We start from the raw sequence: 19653 nt of genomic DNA, 5'->3' as shown, positions 1-19653 counted from the left end.
AAAAGAAACGCCGAAGCGTTGAATGCGTTCACAATGCTGTCCCGCACACAGTAGGTAAGCAGAGTTACAATAATATTTGTCCGGCTAGTTGGCTCATACTGAATGAAAAGGGTGTAGGCACCTTTTAGAAAGTCTCTTGTGTTCTTGGGGCCTGATTCAGCTTCAGTGCTCACGGAAAAAGGGTTTTAATTCTGACTCGGTGGTTTTCAGAGGTTTTTCCATGTAACTTCGAGGGCAGTTTCCTTTACATGGAGCCTTTTTACGGTTTTTTGACGAAGCCTCATGAGCTGGTATGTTGTTAGTCGTTTTGATCTTGACTTGGTGCTTTTTTTTCACTGCTTGTTTTGGCGCCGTTTATTTAGTAGTATTATTCTTGACTTGGGGGGGGGGGGGGGGGGTTGTTTTGACGCGCAGCCTTGTTCACAGGTATTTTTCTTGACGTAAGCTTCAACTGTTCTTGGACGGTGTTGCATTGTTGATTGGTTGTAAGTTTGATTCTTATTTTCATCATGAGATACTTCCTCTATGTTAATTTCGCTTGATAGTTCAATGTGTGCTTGCAGAGAATTATCTTAAGATTGTGAGGGCCAGCCCAAAACTAGTTTTACTTCTGAATTTTTCATGCTCTATGTTGTTTCATTGCGGAGATTATCTTGTGTGCCGCAACTTATCCGCGCGCCGGAGAGCGCTAATATACAGGTTGCATTTCTTTCGAAAATAAAGTTGACAGTCTGCATTAGTAAGTGTCGTGTGTGTTCCATTCTCTTTGTCTTAATCATTTCGCGCAGAAAACCCTTTTCAAACAGTGTTACTCGTTCTTGCACCTAACCAACTCACCGCTATATGTTGTGACGAGCACTTCATCGTAGCGAGCGTTTCCGACGATGCCTCCTTGCACTGAGGTGACGCTTTCTCCGCAGTTCTGCGGGATAAATTAACGAACGAATAAACGAAAATCAAATGCGATAAATATGCACGTACCCATCGCTCCCTCTAAGTAGTGTTCAGAAACCATTCGTTCATCCAGCGTCTCGCAAACGTCAGTTTTACACAAGTTTGCAACACCCGCGGGAACTCCCAGCGACACATTTTAAAAGTTAGCAGAGGGAGAGCACGCACAAGTCAAATCTTAACGCCAGAAGATTTCACGACTAGCGCTTTTTCATAAACTTTATCATCATTCATCGCTTCACCACGATTTTTCCCACTCACCGTCAGTCTTCTTCCTGCGTCTCAACCATCTATTCAAGTTAAACACATTACATGCCGTTCATTTGCATTTGCAAAGTAATTTATACCACGCACTATAATCGAGTGGAATAACCTACCAGCACACATAGCCATAGAACTTAACGCTTCTAAATTTTATGGCATAATATGTAGTGACGTTGGCATTTCATACAATTTTTTTTGTTTCTTTATTAGAGCCTTGTACTGTTTCGATTGTTTCTTGCTTTTCTTGTGCCCAAAAACTTACGAAGTTACTTTTATCATTGGTTGTCGTGCCCTATTATTGTATCGCCTACCTGGAATTTGTATTATAATGTTCATTAATGTTTTTCTCTCCTCATTTTGTTTGTATTCCTGTTGTTAGGCATTTTAATTTTACTACTATGTTATCACTAGCTCGTCAATTGTACCTTTTTCATGTTCTTGTTATTTGTTCTATTGCAATGTGCACTAAAGCTCCCCCGCCCTCAGTGACGGCCTTTAGGGGTATCTTGAAATAAATAAATAAATAAATAAATAAATAAATAAATAAATAAATAAATAAATGCAAAGATAGGAAACAAGACAATAAGAAAGGCCATAATAAAGTGCTAACTTCAAGTTAAAAGCAGCAAAAATAATGTTTTATTTAATAAAAATCGAAAGAATAATGATAAAGTTTTGTAATAGAGCATAATTTGAACGATCACACACTAGTACCGTTGTATCCGCCATTTATACCGAAGAACGTTGCTGTGGTTTTTATTGCGGTCGTCATCATGCCCTAAGTCGAATAAGCAAAGGAAAGGAACTGGAAAGAAACGCACCACTTCCACAATGAAAAGACGAAGGACCGAACGAAGCATAAAAGTGAACAAGAAAGAAGAAAATTCAGAAGACTACATCAAACAAATAGGATTCAGGAAACGCGGGAAATTCGCGACAGTGCTCTCTACTCCGAAACGTACGAACTTCCGCGAAAGAAGAGAAGAACGAATGAAAGAAAGAAAGGTGGACGTTGCTTACGTATGAAAATCGTAACACAGGTTCGTCCAAGTCATTGAAGGAGTAGACCTCGACCTGGCCGTCATTCCTTCCAACAATCAGATCCAGCAGGCCATCGCCAGTCATGTCGTAAAAGGCGAGGCAAGTGACACCTACGATGAAGAAACGGTACTGAAAATGGGATTAGATTCTCAAACTTTGTCAATAAATGAAGTGAGAAAGGAGCTGCTCTCACTTCCAGCGCCATTGGGGTTGTCTATTTCCCACACTGGAGTTGGAGAAGACCTGCGCGGAGATTTCATTAGGGGACAGCGTTCAAGGAGGGGTCCGTATGCTTACTTGTCAATGGAAAGGAGGCCGACTTTTCCGTCACTAGTGCCGTACAGAACATCCTTTCCTGTCGGCCCTGTGAAGAAGCCACCAGTGCTGTCACGAGATGTAAGCCGTATGGGTAGCAAAGCAAACTGCAGCACGAACTGTTTGGTGCATAGAAATAAATTAAGCGAAGTTAGCCACAGTTCTTACACTGAAATGTGCTCAACATAAGATTAACTAAATGTCTAGACTTGTTATTCGAGAAAAAAATGAAAAAATAACACACTCATTCCCATTATGTGTCAGCAATGCGATAACATATTAGCAGCTGTTGATGCCTTTACCAGAAGTTACGTCACTTCCGGTCTGGTGATGTCACATCTAATCTAGTGACGTCAGTTCTCTCCAGCCAATGGGAATGCTCCGCTGCCGTTACATCACTTCCCTGCAGCCAATGGGCGAATTTTATGACCGACGAAGCATTTTAGCCTCGTGGGGCTTCTAATAATATCGCATTAAAAGCTGCATGTTTTCAGGGCACTTCGGTTTCGACAGAGTATCAATATGTTCACCCCTTCAACCGCAGGGTTAACTCTCGGTTTTTGGTCGCTCCAAACCAATTGTTTTTCTCTCTTTTTTTTGTCTCATATTTCGAGAGCTCACCTCCGTCGCCTTGGTATAGAGCCAGCGCAGTGGCCGGACCCGACACTTCAATCTCCAACTGGCACTGCGAATCCTGCGAAGAGTTAGAGACGCCGTATTCAGTAAATAGACCAAAGTTCATTTCAGCCTGAGGCAGAAACTGATCAGATAATCGCGCTAATTCGGGTGGAAATGTTTTCGAGACGCGCGTTCCGCTTCACGCAAGCCTGCTATGTTGTAAATGGTTTCTTTTACATTTTTACAATGAAGAGGAAATCATTTTTTTATCAACATCGTAAGGTTTTGTCTTCATTTGCGTATGTCTCGCAATCTCAACAGGTGCGCATTGATAACCGGGATGGTAAGTGTGTAGGTACGCAATAGCGGCAGCGCGAAAACGAACGTCCAATTTACAGGTCTAAAGACACTTCAGCGCCTGGTTCGTGCCTTTCCACTAGTAGCTTCATCTTGTCTGCAAATTAATTTTCATATGTTATCTGAACGCATGCAGCATAACACAGACATGACATAGGTGCGATAACCCATATCTGGCACCCTTATTTGGCCTACTTAGCCAACTTTTCTTCGAGCGCATTATTCCTGGATGCATTACCGCTGTGTCCCGCGTCTCCTAGCTTATCTCAATCATGGAATCACAATCGCATGTCGGCAGGCAGCTGGCGTGTTCCGATAGAACATTAACATGAGCGGAAATGTCTTTATCTAGAACATACCGCCTTGATAAGCAAGATAATTCTTCTTCTGAGACCAAACACGTAATTGCGCTTGTCCCGGAGAAGCATTTAATCTCGTTGCAATGTGTTTCCACTTCACATTTCACCCGGCAATATTCCTGATAAGTACCACGTCATACCATCGAGCAAAGTATTTATCTGTCTGTTTATGTATAAAGGGTTTTAGAAAGCACTTCGTGCCATATTTCGTTTTTTTTTTTGTCTTTAAATCCCCTCGGCGCTGCTGGCATGCTTGAAAGCAGTGGGAACATCAGCAAGTGCAACGTGTGTGCACAGTACTCGACCCGGCATCGCCCGGCGCACTTTGCTTTTTGAAGTGAGTTCCGACCACAGCTCGCGCGTTGCAGCTTACAGTGAGGTCTGCAATGCGTGACGTTAACCGGCCAGTGTGCCTGCACACCTTTAGCACCCTCAGCAGCCGGTCCTGGCAGGCGAGCACGGGCACCAGGGTCCTGAGCTTGTCGACAGGCAGCAGGAGCATATCGTTGATGCGGCCGCTCGACAGGAAGTAGTTTTTGTCCTGGCACTCGAAGTAGTGGTTGTACACGTACTCGCCACACACGGCCAGGTCGTTGCCGCACACGCTCCTGGGCGAGAAACAGTGCAGACAATTCCTTCTGAGATCGCTGTCGCACTGTTAAGTGCCAACCACGAGAACACATGTGTCCCCCCCGGGTGTCCAGTCTGCAAGCTCTAAGACTGTGAGGAGGATATCTACCACCTGTTGTGGGTTTGCCCGACGCTGAAGCCGACGAGAAATTCGGCACCTGGCGGCGGTGGGTCTCTCACCGGGCAATCCGGATTCCTATATTGCCTGGACACAGGGTTCATATCATCGTTCACAACTTGATTTCATTAGATCAACCCACGTTTTTTTCATTTATTTAAGCATCTTACTCATCTCTCATTTCATAACCTTTGTGCCCTGAGGCAATAAACATCGCTTGAAAGAAAAAAACATGTGTCCCTCGCGTGTGCCAAAGGCAGAGATGCCTCTTGGTTAAAAATGTGGACCGATAACCTTAAAACGCAATGCATTTTTTTTCTTTCGAGTCTTGAACTATTGCACGTGATTGATGAGGCCAGCTTCAGACCGAGCAAGCTTAATTACCTGAGTACAGTGCTAAGCTAAGCCCTTACTGACCTTCTTTGAAGTCAGCCCGTGTAGGCGAATTCTGATTGGAGGCGCGAATTAATGACAGGTCACCTTTTTACTTATTGAAACAATTGTTTATCAACAAGTGAGCACGCAAGGTTCAGTAAATGTGGGGCTCATTATGACACACGGATCAAAAAGCCAACCGTCACCGAAAGCAAGTTTTTGGTTTCCTTGGTTTCTTTGCCTTTGGCTTCGCTGACTGTTAGCTTCCTTAGTACGTATGTTGAGAGTAAAGTTGAGAGTGATTACAAGATTGCGTACAGTGCGGAGTACACCTCTGCCCTGGTCTGACGTCCTCCCAAGAATTCAGACGACTCCGCTCATCTGCTGTGCGTGTTTGGCTATCGCGATGCAGGCTCGCTAGCACTCGCTCTATCCGTGAATTCGTCTAAAAACGCCTAGGCGTGAAGTGGAATACGCCGGTACCTAGAGAGCAGACGATTATCTGCGGAAGTCACGCTTGAGAAAAAGGCCCTTCAGGTTGACAACGGGTTCTGTATACTGTAATTTTTATACATTAACTACATATATAAGACAAAGCATAAAACATTTAACATTTATAAAAATAAAATGCATCAATGTGTATTGATGTTCTATTATTCGACGAAAAACGTCCTCCACTCTCTTCAACGAGCCTCAGCCGCGACGCATGAATTCTTGGTTTGGTTCAGACGACGCAAGCAGCTGACCAAGAAGCCTCCACGAATATAAAAAAGAAGAAATAAAGCAAGGAAACCGACGATGGACTGGCAGCCTTTTACGGTGCATTAGAAGACATGACCGTTTTCACGTAGTTCTATCGTAATTAGCAGTTTTTATTATGTCGCAACCTCGATCTTAGTGCCTTGGTGAGTCGGTGTAATCGTGATTTACTGAAAGTATGTTCACGTGTTCAAAGCTGCGAGAAGCAAACACTACACTTCCATCAAGGGGCGCAGGGCAAGACGGCCGCGGACCGTCCATGGGAGTGCGTGCAACAACACTCACATGCAGCGTATGGTGTCGGTGAGGTTTGTGTCGAACTTGAGGAACTGCTTTCCCTTGCGCGTGTAGCCCGTGATCTCGTTGCCCGCGGCGACGAAGATCTTGTCCTGGACGCTGCCGACGGCCCCGCCCAGCTGGACGGAGCCCACGCTCTTCCCCGGCAACGTCTTGAACACCGTCTGGGCTCAGCGAAGGCGTGGGCGCCACACAGGGTGGCGCCACGTGAGATTACCATGCTGGCATGCACACTTGACTACGACATCTGAAAGAAGGCTGCATTGGGATCCGCCTACGATAAAAACAAGCTGAACGATAAATTATCGGATAGACAGGTTTGTTGCTGTTTTTTTTTTTCAGTTAAGTTTATCATTCCAGCTAGCCTGGGTCCGTCTGAGTCTGTGAAAAAGCGAGTCTGAGTGAATGTGAGAGGCTGAAAGCGAATTTTGTCAGAACATGAGTTAGTAAAGTAAGTGTAGGCTATACTGATTTGAATTAAATTTATTTGTATCACATCACATACGGTGTGTATACAGGGTGCTTCACCTAAGGTAATTTTTAAAAACAGGCTTTTTGAGTTAGAAAAGCGCTTTTTTCATCATAGCATTATCAGCGGTGCAGTACATCAGAATACAGGTAAGATGTACTAACAGGATATTTAACTAATATTGAATAGTTAACTTTTTAACTATTACTGTTAGGCTCCTTGATTATTGAGAGGCGTGTAGCCCATCGTAAGTAACATCCGTATCCGACAGATCCGACAGGTTTTATGTCATTATTAACATATAAGGGACGCTACGGTGGAGCAATTGCCGGCAGAACAAGCAAGGCTAATGCCACCTGAAGCATGCAACAACTCAACTCAACATCCGTATCAGTTTTTACAGTTTCGAAAACGCGGTTACCCTCCACGCTGTGGCCCAACAAATTCTAGCTGCATTGCGCCAAAATACATGCGCTTTCGAGAAGCTTGCAGCCAAAGCAACCTCTCCAGTGCACGGAACTCGCCGAAATACGCAACGCTGAGGGTAACCGAGGGTAACCACATTTCCGAAATTCTAAAAACTGATATTGATATTACCTTCGGTAGGCTACACGCCTCTCTATAATTAAGGAGCCTTACAGTAATGGTTAAAAAGATAACTATTAAATCATACTTAACCAACCTGCTAGTTAGCACATCTTAGCTGTATTCTGATGTACTACACCGCTTACAATGCTATGCCTAATAAAGCGCTCTTCTAACTCAAAAAGACTTTCAAAATTGTGCAAAGTCTTAGCTAAAACACCCTGGATATGACACTGAAAGCGCGAGGAAAAAGCTATCTTGAGGACAGCTTGACCGAAACCGAATGAAACTCACTCAGTGTTATTGGCGCTCTGGGCGACTGCGACCAAAGACTGACCAAAGCACAGGGTGAGTACAAGTTCGTGGTTAGTTCAAGTCGAACAGAAAAGCAACCGCGTGTAATCATGCAAACTGAGTCTCAGTCTCAGCTAGTCCAAGTGCACCTTAATCACGTGAGTTCAGCTGAGTGAAGAACCTTAGTGAAGCTGAGATATTTCCGACATTACAACAACAGATTATCACGGCGTACCTCGACTTGGCCACGGCTTGCACCGAAGCAGTGTACGACGCCCGATTGACTGCCAACGACAACCTACAGAAAAAAAAATTTCACAGCGATTGGAGAGGCTTTGTTTCACAAACTCCAAGCGTCTCAATGTGAAAACATTTTCAGAGACGTACCTTTTGGCAGCCTTTCTGTTCTGAAGACGTTGGCAAGATCTTTGTGGTCTTAGGAGATGTCCCGTCAACCTTCAGCGTGGAACAAAAGTTTTGTGGTTCGGGTATTACCGATAGCTATCCGGGAGAGCGACATATATAGAAAACCCTACTGACAAACGAAGCACACGGAGTGAGGCGATAACCACGACACGATGCGTTATGCGTCTGGTCCTGCTGTTGCATGCTCTAACTGCCGCTAAAGAAAAGTGAATGCCTTACGCGCGCTGCAGGCTGAGTAGATGTTTTTTAACAACGAGAGCGCCATTGCAATACAAGTGACACGAGCCTTTACTGAACTTTGGTTTACCTCCGACGCACGCAATGCAAACTTGCGACTCACGCTCACCGATATTACTTTCTGAAATATTTGTGACATACAGGAGCCCTGAAGGTGAGGCGCAAGGTACTGCATACTCACTTGAATGTAGTCCGATCGGTTAAGCTCCAAGTCCATGATGAAGTACCACCGTTTTCCGACAGCCGCCTTTGTTATCTCAATATGCTGATCTATATCGTTCCGAACGAATATATACTACGCCACTCTGCATTGAAGCGCAGTAGCGTATCACTCGTCAGCTGCTTTTCCGAACGCCGGGCGACAGCGTCCGCAAGCTGGTCGTTGCCACAACGGGCGGAACGGTTGCTAGGCAGACGTGTTCGGGCACGTTTCGATTTGTCGCCTTCCGTGGCGGGCGGTTTGAGCACTCTTACATTCCCCTTCCATTAAAATTTATGCGTAAGGTGCTTATAAGCGGCCCTATTCGGGTATTAGCAAAGTTCTCGAAGAATATTAGGAGCACAGCCCGCTAGCGACCACTCACGGGTCATCGGGTAGGAATAAAAGCAGAACCATACCATTCGCTACTGGTCTTGTCTTTAGTCAAACAATACAGCGCTCAAACTGTTTAACTGTCATCAGGTCAGAGCCAGCCTGCGGTTGAAGAAGCCGATGTAAAAAATAAAATCAAAAGGAATCACCGGACTCCGTTTTGAGATCGAATATACGATGATAGGGTTAAACAAGTTCAGCACGCCCTGGGTGCACACGCAAGAGGTGCCCACGCAAAAAGGATGCACACGCAAAAGGATGGGAAAGGGTTGGGAGGGCACAGCCAATTTTAATGGCCGCCATATTGGATTCGAGAAACTGAAATTATGCCGCCATTTCGTCCCCTGACGTCATACTCACATAGTTCCACTCTACCCACCATATTGGACCATTACATCATCAATGGCACACTGCAGGTGTTCGCTTCTACAATGCTATTGCAGATGGCTCTACAGGTCTCAATGCGAGATGTACTGTTGTCTAGTTGCTGCCGTAGATGACGCTGTGATCTCATGGTGGTAACAGACCCCACGAAATCTCGAAACGTTATGAGTAAGAGCTAACGCTATTAAAAAACAAATAACAACTTAATTACAATGGGTGATGTTCAACAGCAATATGAGAAAATTTACCTCAATGGGTAACTTGACTGTAGGCAAAAAGTAATCAACTTGTCAATAGAGTCGATGGCAGCATGTTCCATTGCTCAATTGTGGGTGGAAAAAACGAGTATTGAAAACGTTTATTTTGACGTTTGGAGTTGGCGACCGGGCGTGATGATGTGCGGTTTTCGAGTAATAAGAGGCGTGATATAAGATTGAGGACTGAAATAAATTTCGTAGTTCTTGTAGTTTTTAAGCAAAAATAGAAAGTTTAGTCACTTAATTTTCTTTCGTGTTGGCAGTGTTGGAATGACATATTCCTTTGTCAAAACGAAGGGAGAGTCGGTAGTGCGATACACTAAAAGAATGAAGCGTACGGCTTTCTGCTGCATAGACTACAGGGCCTCAATATTCTGTCTGCAAGTGTAAGGGTCCCAGAGCGTGCAAGCATACTCTATTTATGGTCTGATGCGGCTGCAGTAGTATGCTAAATGTTTTATTCTGGAAGGAAGCGTTTTTATTTTGTGGCCAAGGAAACCAAGTTTTCTGTAAAAGGGCGAGCAAATATTGCCAATATAACGTTTCCAGCTCAGATTTTTATATACGGTAACATCGAAATATATATATATATATATTCATCAACGTTTACAAGGAGATGCTATGAAAGGGTTATGCAAACGAATGCACTAGTTTTTTTGTCAGTAATTTTCACAAAAACTCTCTTTTCGGCATAAATTTGCGCATCTTAATTGCTGTTCCACTGTGTAAATTTTCTGGAGGTTAGGGTTAAGGAAAATTTGATCACTAAGACTGTTGATTTCGTTAAACAAAATGGATTCATCGGCTAACAGTCTAATCTGAACCGGTTGAGTTAAAACAATAAAGATATCATTTATATACATCAGATAGCAATGGGCCTTGTACGCTTCCTTGTCGAACGCCTGAAGTAACCGGTAATGAATTAGAATGGTAACATTCAATGTTAGCAAACTTATACGGTTGGCGAGAAATGACAAAGCCTACGTAACTACATATTTAGGAGACCAATTAGTTCAAGTTTATAGGAGTTTATGTATAATTATTATTTATATATTTCAGTATATATTTAGATATAATTATTTTATATCTGGCTCACTTTTGGAGGGCTAGGATTTAACGTTGTACGACAGTTAGAAAACACAAGCATTTTTTTTTTTTCACAGAACACAAGCGATCCTTTGAGACTCTGGAGACTATAACCCGAAAACAAAAATGTATCAAGCGCGTGCATGACGGTGCATCTGTGCCGCTGACATGCGCAGTGCGACCATTTTTCACTATGAAAAGTTTCACTGCAGTATGAAAATTTCCAGACAAGCACAATTTTGCTTATAATAAACTATAACTACTGCCCCCAGTTACCTGTGAACAAGGAGCCGAGCCGGCTCGGAAACGTTGGGTTTGAATTAAAGTTTTTGGTTGGAGATGTGTCAGAGTTTACTATAAGACATCAAACCCAACCAGGCAGGCAAATCTGTCAACATATTTAGTTTCAAACACAATTTCCGACTCTGTACCAAAGCTCCTTGTGACACTGCCATTATGCGCCCGCAGCACTCTGTTCGTCGAGTGTAGTTCTCCAGCATGACAGCCTTCCATAGACTGAAAATGGCAAAAGGCTCGCTTGCGATCCCGTGTCTATCTAAAGGCCATTTCCTGACCATTGTCTTGGGCCTTTACAATCCACTCCTTCTTGCTTCCACCATTAGGGTCCACTTCGAGCCGGCGCTGAAGGTGAATTCAGGAATTAAAAAGCATGAATTACTGAGGAATTAGGCGAAATGTCTGAATAGCATGTGTCGAATACTTCACTTATCATAAAAAATAACAAGAAAACTTTTAAATTCAATAGCACCAATCGTCCACAGCGACTGCAATGGAATAACGCATTATCGAGCATTGCAATTGTTCAAGAAGTACTTTTTGTGCTAGTAGTTTGTGCTAGTTGGTGCATAGCTGTCCTGTTGTGTTCTTGTGCCTCTTTTGTCCTTGTTCTTTTCGCGCCGTCCTGTCATGATCTACAAGATTGCAATTGTATTTTGAACATTCGCTGTATTTAGCGCACTATGCCGCAGAGCGTAAACACTAGGCATTTTCATTTTGTATTTCACCAGCTCTGAATTTCCGTTTTATTTAGCATTTTAACCCTGGAATTGGCCATTGGTTATGGGGTCTAGCAGAGTTGGCCGCGCATTTTGAATGATGTAAGCATGCGAAACTAAAGCTTTAAAATCGGTACTAGCGATAGCCGATTCCTGGTTTCAGGAAAGACGTCATGTGTTATCTTCTTCTTAAAGGAGAGAAGCAAGCTCTTCTCGTCTAAGTGGGTGTTTAGCTGCGGGGAATGTAGAAAGAAGAGAATCGCTTGTACCACTGCGCTCATTCCCATGCAGTGAAACACAATTTCCATTGTTAGGGAGCTACTTTTGGGTGGTTGCTGATAAATCCACTGTGTTCCGAAATCAAGCTTTAAATAAACATAACATGGACAACCATGCAAGGGCGAAAGCTTCGAGTGACATCGAAAAAATTGAATGAGTTTATAGCAGCCAACTGAAAGAGCGTTTTCCTCTCGGTTGAACGGTTGACAGGCGTTTGTAACGAGCGGCGTTTTCAGCCTCTTTTTCTCTCTGCGTCCAGTGCAAGTACAAGAACCAAGACCGCGCGATTATGTTTTATGCACACGCTGCTTTCTATACAGAGCGGTGCAGCCAGTCGTGAAAAAGAACGCTGAGATACGATTCAGCGGAGCAGCTCCTTGCGTAAGATCCTCGCCGAAATAACAACCGCCTCTTTTTGCTTAGGCTTCTTTGTCTCTCTCACGACTTTACAGAAATGATGAAATTCATTTGAAACGAGCGAAGCAGCACCAAACTTAAAAACAGTCTGCTTACTTCGCGACTAGCCTGCGTGTTTCCACATCGTTAAGTGTGCTACTACTCAACCAAGAAACTTATAGATGAAATGATGGCTAGGTGCATATGACAGTAATACAACGGATGGTTTGAAGAGAACTTAAAGGATTGCTGTTAAGAGCCGCCGAAAGAAGGTTGTAGAAATTATAACAACTTAAACAACTTAACCGTAATTGATATATCCCAAGAAGTGTGCACGGCATCCGGCAAGTCTCAAAAAGAAGGTGGAAAGTGACAATATATTTTTTTTGCAGAAAATAGCCGCATTTAAGAGGCTTGTCTTTATTGCACTTTTTACCACAAGTCACGTTGCAATCAAGCCTTCGCATGCGTTCACCAGTGGTACGTTGTACGGCAGGATGATCCGTTAATGTCCTGAGCTCAGCATGTTAAAACACCAAAAGGGGGAAAGTCACGACGGAGCGCATGAAGTAAAATGCACCGCGAGTCCCAAATAATCTTGTCCTTTGACAGAGGTGATGGGAGTGTCCTATAAAAAACTACGTGCGGCGGCTCGTAAGGTTGCACTTTAACGCAACCAACTGCCGCTGGGGGTGTTCGCCATGGCTGTGCAGATGAAACGACACGAGCGGTGGATCTGGCGTGCACCATCTTTGCCCTGGTTTCACCCGGGGTCTTTCTGTACAGTCCTCCTGATCGTTGCCATCAAAGCACGACGACAGAAGTTAAGTGTCGCATTCATTTCCAACGACCGTCCGCTCTCACTCGCCCTTGTGGTATGCCGCTTGCCAGATGTCCGCGAGGCAGACAGCCGAGTGAAACCGGTAGAACAGCATGAGTGGAATCGTGGCGTGACCAATGAAGGACCAGAGATTTCCGTAGACCACCTTGGCGGCGATGAGGTCGTCGATGTGCTTCTGCTGCACCGTGAACACGACCCACTGCGTGACGTTCAATATGAGCAGGAACGTGATGATCTCGCGACCGGGCTTGCGGTACCGCAGCACGTGCGAGTTGCTGCACCTGCGGAGTCCGTCAACCAGCACGGGCGTCTGGATGATGATCTGGAGCAGCGAGACGACTCGAAGCACGATCCGGAAGGTGTCCGAGAGGTGCAGTTCGGCCATGATGCAGAGGATGGCGTGTATGAAGAAGAACGGTAGCGGAATGAACAGCAGAAAGTTGTCCAGGAACGTCACCGGGTGAGCGTTCTGGTCCAGCTGGACGACCTTGTAGTAGGCCACGATGCTTGCGAGGAGTCCCAGCGTGGTGAGGATGCCCTCCTGGCAGTTGTAGATGGTTCCCCCCACGAGTTTGAAGTTTTCCCCCTGAAGAACCACGAAGAAGATGATGACGGTGATGATGGACGTGAGCAGGACGAGGATGCCGGAGAACAGCCCCTTGTTGGCCGCATGGCAGTCGGCGCTGATGACTACGTTGCTCTCGTAGGTGATCTCGTGGTTACCCTCCGGCCCGTCGATCTTCTGCTCCAGATGGTGCGACTTGGAATGAAGGTGCACGTTGCCGATGTTCTGCCACACGATGAACCAGACGCCCGCCAGGATGATGTTGAACTCGATGGTGCATGGGTACAGGTAGGCAGCCGAGCTGAACGTCGGGCTGTATGGTCCCGAGCAGCCCTCGGTAGGTTTGTGGTGGTCGGTGGCTGCGCGTAGAAACAATCAGTTAAGTCTGATCTAACCTGCCCGACGATATCAGTGGAAAGTGTGCTCAAAGTAGAGGCATCATGCATCTCTGACTGCGCAGCTATGTATAGGCCAACTCACGGGCAAATTGATTGTGCAGTGAGCCCGCTCTTTTTCAAAATCAATAGAGAAAAACGGGTACATAATATCGAGTACATTGCAGTTACAAAATACTACATCATTTTGAATAACTGCCAACAACTAACAAAAGGCAACGTGTTTTAGCATTTCTTCATGCAGCACTGGAAAGCGATGTAAAAGTTATGTCAGCATTTACACTGTCGTAACAACTGCTCGAAGTAAGCGTACTATTCTGCATTGTATGCATAGTTATAGCCGGTATGCCTATTCAAGACTACAATAAACATGCCGCTAAACAAAACCTTAGTGATTAACATCTGCTCCTGCATGTCAGTGAAGAAAAAATGCGTGCCTCCAACCATGGTTTCAAATTTGAAGGCCTCAGTTAGGGCAGTGGTCACCTGGAGAGACACGTTCAGTTGCCCCCAGAGACCACTTGGGGCTACTAGACATTATGACTGGTCAATAGCGCTTTGTGAACTTTCTTTTTGCAAGTCGGTATAACGTGAGGTGAAAGCCGAAGGTTGTTTGCGCATCTTGAGGCTACATTTCATAATACGGTAGTTGGGGCTCTCCAGCTAAAATAATACGTCATTAATTGCTCCTAAGTACATTCTACCATGAGCTGATAATGCCGAGTTATATTTATGAACGGCGGCCGAACTACCGCCCGAAAAATTGTTACTGCCTTGACTGTTTCAGCGTGTACCGCACCCAACCAACGCCTTACCATTAGATGAGTTGCCGTGGTGGTCGGAGCCGTGGTGGTGACCGTGGCTGCTCAAAGCGTCGTCGACAATTGTGCTAAACCAAGTGTGAAGCGATGTCGCAATTAGGTGCATCACACCAAACCTTGCCGCCTCTTTGAACCTGTTGATCACAATCTGTTGAGGATAAAATTAACTGTAGTTGCCATCTCTTGTCACTTAATTAAACTAATGCGAAACGCTCGCTTTATGTAAAGCGGTGGTTAGTCTTATGCTTGTTAACATTTTTTGCTTGAACATTTTGATTAAGACGAGGAAAAGAAAAGCTACAGACGAAGCTTAGAAAAGCTTTGCCTCATACGTGCGTAGGGATTCAAAATATATCACTACAGTAAGGCTCACGCATCATGGCAGCGTCCTGTTCTACTGATGACAATAGTTAATCGTACTTGTCATCCTAACCAAAAATCAACAAACAATACCTAGAGAACACCTACAAAGTTGTGTTCCGAGCAACGTTCCTTGAAGCAGAAAGCCTCGATGCAGAAATACGCTTTTCGATTTTTGAGTGTTTCGATTTTTGAGATAACTATGGAGTTCACCCTGCAATGACCAGTTTATCATGTTCTATACGTATTATAAATATTGTGGATGAATATAACGTACATTCGCCAAAAATGGGTTTTAAAATATGACGTTTCGGGACCACTACGGGTCCCTTGTTCACAATAAATATTGATGCAGTATTCGTTTATAGTGATGATAGTGAATTTTTATGGCGCAATGGCGTCTGCGGCCAAAGAGCGCCATGGCACAAGGTATTTTCGTTTACTCAAGGTTGGGTCAAAGATCCATTTTCCCAACCATTTCACCCCAGCTAAGTCGAGCACCAGGCCAGGAGAAAGCCTGTGCCCACTGTACCACCGGTGGGTACCCGGCGGCACTGGGGATCGAACCCCGCACCTCCCGCATGTGAGGTATTCGTTTATATAATTAAAGTCTGTGCAAACCTCGTCGTACTGCAGAAACCACATTAGACAACATTTGTTGGAGAGAAGCCATAAGGACGACTGCCAGAGGTGCAGGTGGCCTGCTACAAAATCACTCACTGCCAAAAGCAAACCCTTCTTGAAGAACAGCCTGAAATTTCAACCAACGTATTGCTGCATCGGCAATCAATCTAATGATCTTGAAATGTTCTAATTATTTATTGTGTGTCGAGTATGTGCACCCGGTTTTATTTCTCACAAACGGTCAGAAGTTATGTCAGTTTACTAATGTTAGTAGCGTAGCCATCATATATTTTTTAACAACTGTACTAGTTATCTTTTTGCAGTTTAGGGGCCAGCATTAATGTAACTTTCAAAGTTCATAACTTTTACCCCATCTTTTCACTATCTGAGCATTAAAGGGTTCAAGCATGGTCAAGTCAAAAACGAAGCGCATATACACACGCATGAGGTACTCACGTTTGAATACTTGAAGATCATGAACAGCTGATAGAATGAGTAGACAGGTCTCAGGGAGTGGAGAAGGACGCTCAAGATGTCTCTACAATTCTCGGGATCGCGGTTCCAGTCAATGACGTGTTTTGAGAGCATTAGCCCTTCGTGGATGATGTGTCCTGAGCAAAAGACTGCAAGAATACAGTGGGAACAGCCTTGTAGCCTTCATGCATGCGTTTTGGGTTAAAAATTTGTTTCAGAAAGCACAATGAATAAAATCTATGACATTATGGAAAACAAGTGCCGTTTGTTACATGCAGCAACAGCAAAAAAAAGGAAAGAGTGACACTACATATCTTCAGCCCGTGGCGTTTTGGTTTTGCTAATGTGGCTGGGACGCTAGCGGACATGCTGAGTCAACACTTTAATTTGAAGACGTATTTTATAAAAGAACTAGTTCTCTCATGCTAAGGATTACAGTGGTGTAGTATATGCCCCAATAAACGACATTTTATTAGATGTTCGCTTACAAAAAAGACAGTGCATTGACTCTTAGTAGATTTTATGCGGACTCCTTAAAGAAATCTCGGTAAGAGCTGGCTTGTGCTTTTTAATTCTTAGGGATAAATAAACTTCTTTTCATTTCAAAGCAACGGAGTTGCGGATGGATTTAATGTCATTGTGGCATGCACGATGGCATGAAACTGAAAGGAAATAAATAGAGCTTGAATCAGTCATCTGCACATTAGCAGAATAGAACATTTCAGACGCCAAAGCTAGCATCTGGAGTGAGCTTGATATTGTTTAACAGAAAAAAACCACATCAAAATAACTCTTTGCAGGCGTGGTCATTCTCTACATCCATAGATCCCTGGGAGTCCTCATACACCTCCTGGCGCAGTGGTGCTGCAGTTGAGAGATGCACCACTGTCCCGGCAGGTGGCTGTTTCAAACGCAGCCACCGGTGGTGCTTGTGAGACCCAGGTTGCTCTCCCCGAGCAACCTCTCGCGCCCAATTATTTGTATAACTGCCAGCTGCCGCGGTGGGCAGTTTGCTCACAATCCGATGGGCAGGTTGCCACCTGCCACGATAGGCAGGTTGTGATGACGTTACAAGGTCACGTCACCTGGGTGGCAGATGGACCACCTGCTTTTTCGCTCACAACGCCGACGCCGTATTTTCTACGGAAGGAAAGCCTTAACGTTATGGCGTTAAAATTAAGCACGTTTGGGACTTCTACATTAAATAGTCACCAAGAAAAATGACATCGAACCCTAGGGATACAAAAGAGACAACCTGGCATCCCCCCCCCCCCCCAAAAAAAAAACCAAAATGTGCTAGAAAGCGACAAGTGGTGCCAGCACTGACTGGAATTGGCTACTGGCTTGACAAAAGTGGTCTATAGACAGTCTATAGACTTCTTATAGACTTTATTGCCTTCTTATAGATATTTATTTTTGCCTATTGATATTCTATAGACTGTACATAGACAAAAGTCTACTAAAATAGTATGGCTATCAAATTAGATTGTCTATAGACTGTCTAAAGAATTTGTTTTGCCTATAGACTGTTCTCTAGGGATTGTATACAGAAAGTCTATAGACTTTATAGGCAAAAGTCTATGACATTCTATAGACCGTCTAAAATATTTTGCAAGGATGAGCGGCCGTCGCGCCCTCAAATGCCAGAGGAAGAGGGACAGGGGGACCTAACTCACCGGCCATGCCAGTCTTGAGGAAGAAGCTGCCCGAGTGCCTCCCCTTGAGGAAGCGGTAGTGCGGCAGCACGGGGTGCTCCTCGTCGTCCGGCTCGTCCTTGCCCGACTCCTCGGCCGCCCACGGGTACTGCTCGTTGATGACGCACTCGGTGGTGAAGGAGAACCGGTCGGCCAGGTCCTCGTACTCCTTCAGCTTCTTCTTGATGCGCGCCAGGATGTGCAGCTTGTAGCGCGTCAGGTCCGCGTGCAGCACCACCAGCCACGCGATGCCAATCACGCACACCACGCAGCCGAACACCTGCGTGACGCGCGCCAGGTGCGTTCGCTTGTCTATTTGTCCGTCTTCGTTAACAACCCGTCAAAGCAATCTCTAGCGCTGCTCGTTAGCGCGTGTTACATCTGCACACTTTCGCAAACCATGCAGCCAACTTTTTTGCTCTGCCTCCATTATTTGTAACAGGGCCACACCTAAGCTCTGGTGGCTGTCTCGCACCTATCGTGGTATTTTCTAGCAGATTAGGAGTGATGGATGGCCTATACACTGAAAGATGGGTTCAGCGAGTATGGACAGGCGCGTTTGCGGTTCGTTGTGTCTAATTCTGTGATATCCTTTTAAAAATATTTTAAAGGAGCATAGTCACGATCGTCCAGAAGCTAAGCTACCGGTCATCCTTACCACAATCATGACTGTTCATAATTCTATTTTTTTTTAAATGAAGAAATAAGGCAATTTTGTGGCAGTAGAAATAGCAGTCGAGCGATGGCGCCTCAGTCGGGACTCTATACCATAATCCGTAGACCTACCATACTGACTCTATTGAGCGAAAACAGCTGCCACGATCACATGCACACCCTCGCCACACCTTTGCTAACTGTGTTGGCAGCTTAATGAGAACGCCTCTTGAATAGCCTACCGTTACTCCGAGGAACATAAACAGGGCGTACTAATCTGGCAGCATCAGTATTTTCAGAACAAGCCAGTCAACTTGTAATATGACGGCTGCGATTATGACGAAGTGAATATTAACACACATAATTCCTGCAACGCTTTGTAAATAACGCTTTTACACCTGCGTGCTAGAGACCGCGCAAATGACACCGTTTAGTCTCGTCCACGGTAGGGATGCTATGATCCCAGTCTACGCCATGCTGACAAACGTCACCGACGTAGACAACCCCGACGTCGTCTACCTTCAGCGCCCTTCAGATGCTGCAGATGCTGCAGACCTTCAGATGCAGCAGTTTGCGAAGACGCGATACGGAATACAAGCCAAGTGACAAATCTGGGTTTGGACGCCCATTCCCATCTTTTCTCTCGTATTTTTTTTTTTCAACTCATCTCTCTTTGCACGCGGCACATGCTGCGGCTCAGCTGGAGCTAGTCGACAGGCCCGTACCCTTTCCTGTTCATTATTCTTTCAGTTGCTACATCAACATTCGCCGTCACGGACTGAGTGAAAAACTTTTGTGTCGCTACTTCTACCCGTGCTAATTCCTTCGTCGACTTTGAGAACTCGATTTATGAAGCCGTTTACTACGGAGCGTGAGCGCCCGTGCGACGCCTGGCGGGCTCTGAAGTTCTGCATGTCGTGCACCTAAAGCCTTGTTACGAGAGCTAACGGACGCTCGTGTTTCCATTTTCAGTTTTTATTTTCCCTGCATTCCTTTCCAATTTCAGCATCGGGCTGATTTTTACTTAAGAGAGGCAATTGCGCGAAGCTTAGTGATATTTTTTCATGTTCTATAGGCCGCCGGCACGCGCACTTACCACTTGGTAACGTGACTAGATTTT

At 44.9% G+C, this 19653-nt stretch overlaps 2 protein-coding genes across 7 annotated transcripts in view; both read right to left on the bottom strand.

Annotated features, from left to right (window-relative positions):
* Positions 1-6306, bottom strand: part of LOC144128960 (BBSome complex member BBS7-like) — a 28637-nt gene extending 22331 nt beyond the window's left edge. Inside the window, exons 1-7 of the mRNA XM_077662796.1 lie at positions 6073-6306; positions 4327-4513; positions 3193-3265; positions 2554-2620; positions 2450-2499; positions 2236-2366; positions 838-922 (exon numbers count right to left, since the gene is read on the bottom strand). Of these exons, the coding sequence (XP_077518922.1) occupies positions 838-922; positions 2236-2366; positions 2450-2499; positions 2554-2620; positions 3193-3265; positions 4327-4513; positions 6073-6074 (595 nt within the window). The 5' untranslated portion in view covers positions 6075-6306. The remainder of the gene's footprint in view (positions 1-837; positions 923-2235; positions 2367-2449; positions 2500-2553; positions 2621-3192; positions 3266-4326; positions 4514-6072) is intronic.
* A 6169-nt stretch (positions 6307-12475) lies between these two features.
* LOC144128958 (proton channel OtopLc-like) overlaps positions 12476-19653 on the bottom strand; it is a 45246-nt gene continuing 38068 nt past the window's right edge. For 4 of the 6 annotated variants that reach the window (XM_077662792.1, XM_077662795.1, XM_077662793.1 and 1 more), the window contains 4 exons: positions 17862-18159; positions 16168-16334; positions 14722-14875; positions 12476-13870 (listed from right to left, as the gene is read on the bottom strand). In XM_077662792.1, the coding sequence (XP_077518918.1) occupies positions 12966-13870; positions 14722-14875; positions 16168-16334; positions 17862-18159 (1524 nt within the window). In that variant the 3' untranslated portion in view covers positions 12476-12965. The remainder of the gene's footprint in view (positions 13871-14721; positions 14876-16167; positions 16335-17861; positions 18160-19653) is intronic. The other 2 variants (XM_077662790.1, XM_077662791.1) reach the window with 1 other exon arrangement.

This window comes from Amblyomma americanum, chromosome 4, assembly GCF_052857255.1.
Source record: "Amblyomma americanum isolate KBUSLIRL-KWMA chromosome 4, ASM5285725v1, whole genome shotgun sequence".
Taxonomy (NCBI): domain Eukaryota; kingdom Metazoa; phylum Arthropoda; class Arachnida; order Ixodida; family Ixodidae; genus Amblyomma; species Amblyomma americanum.
This window is presented reverse-complemented; position numbering and strand designations above follow the sequence as displayed.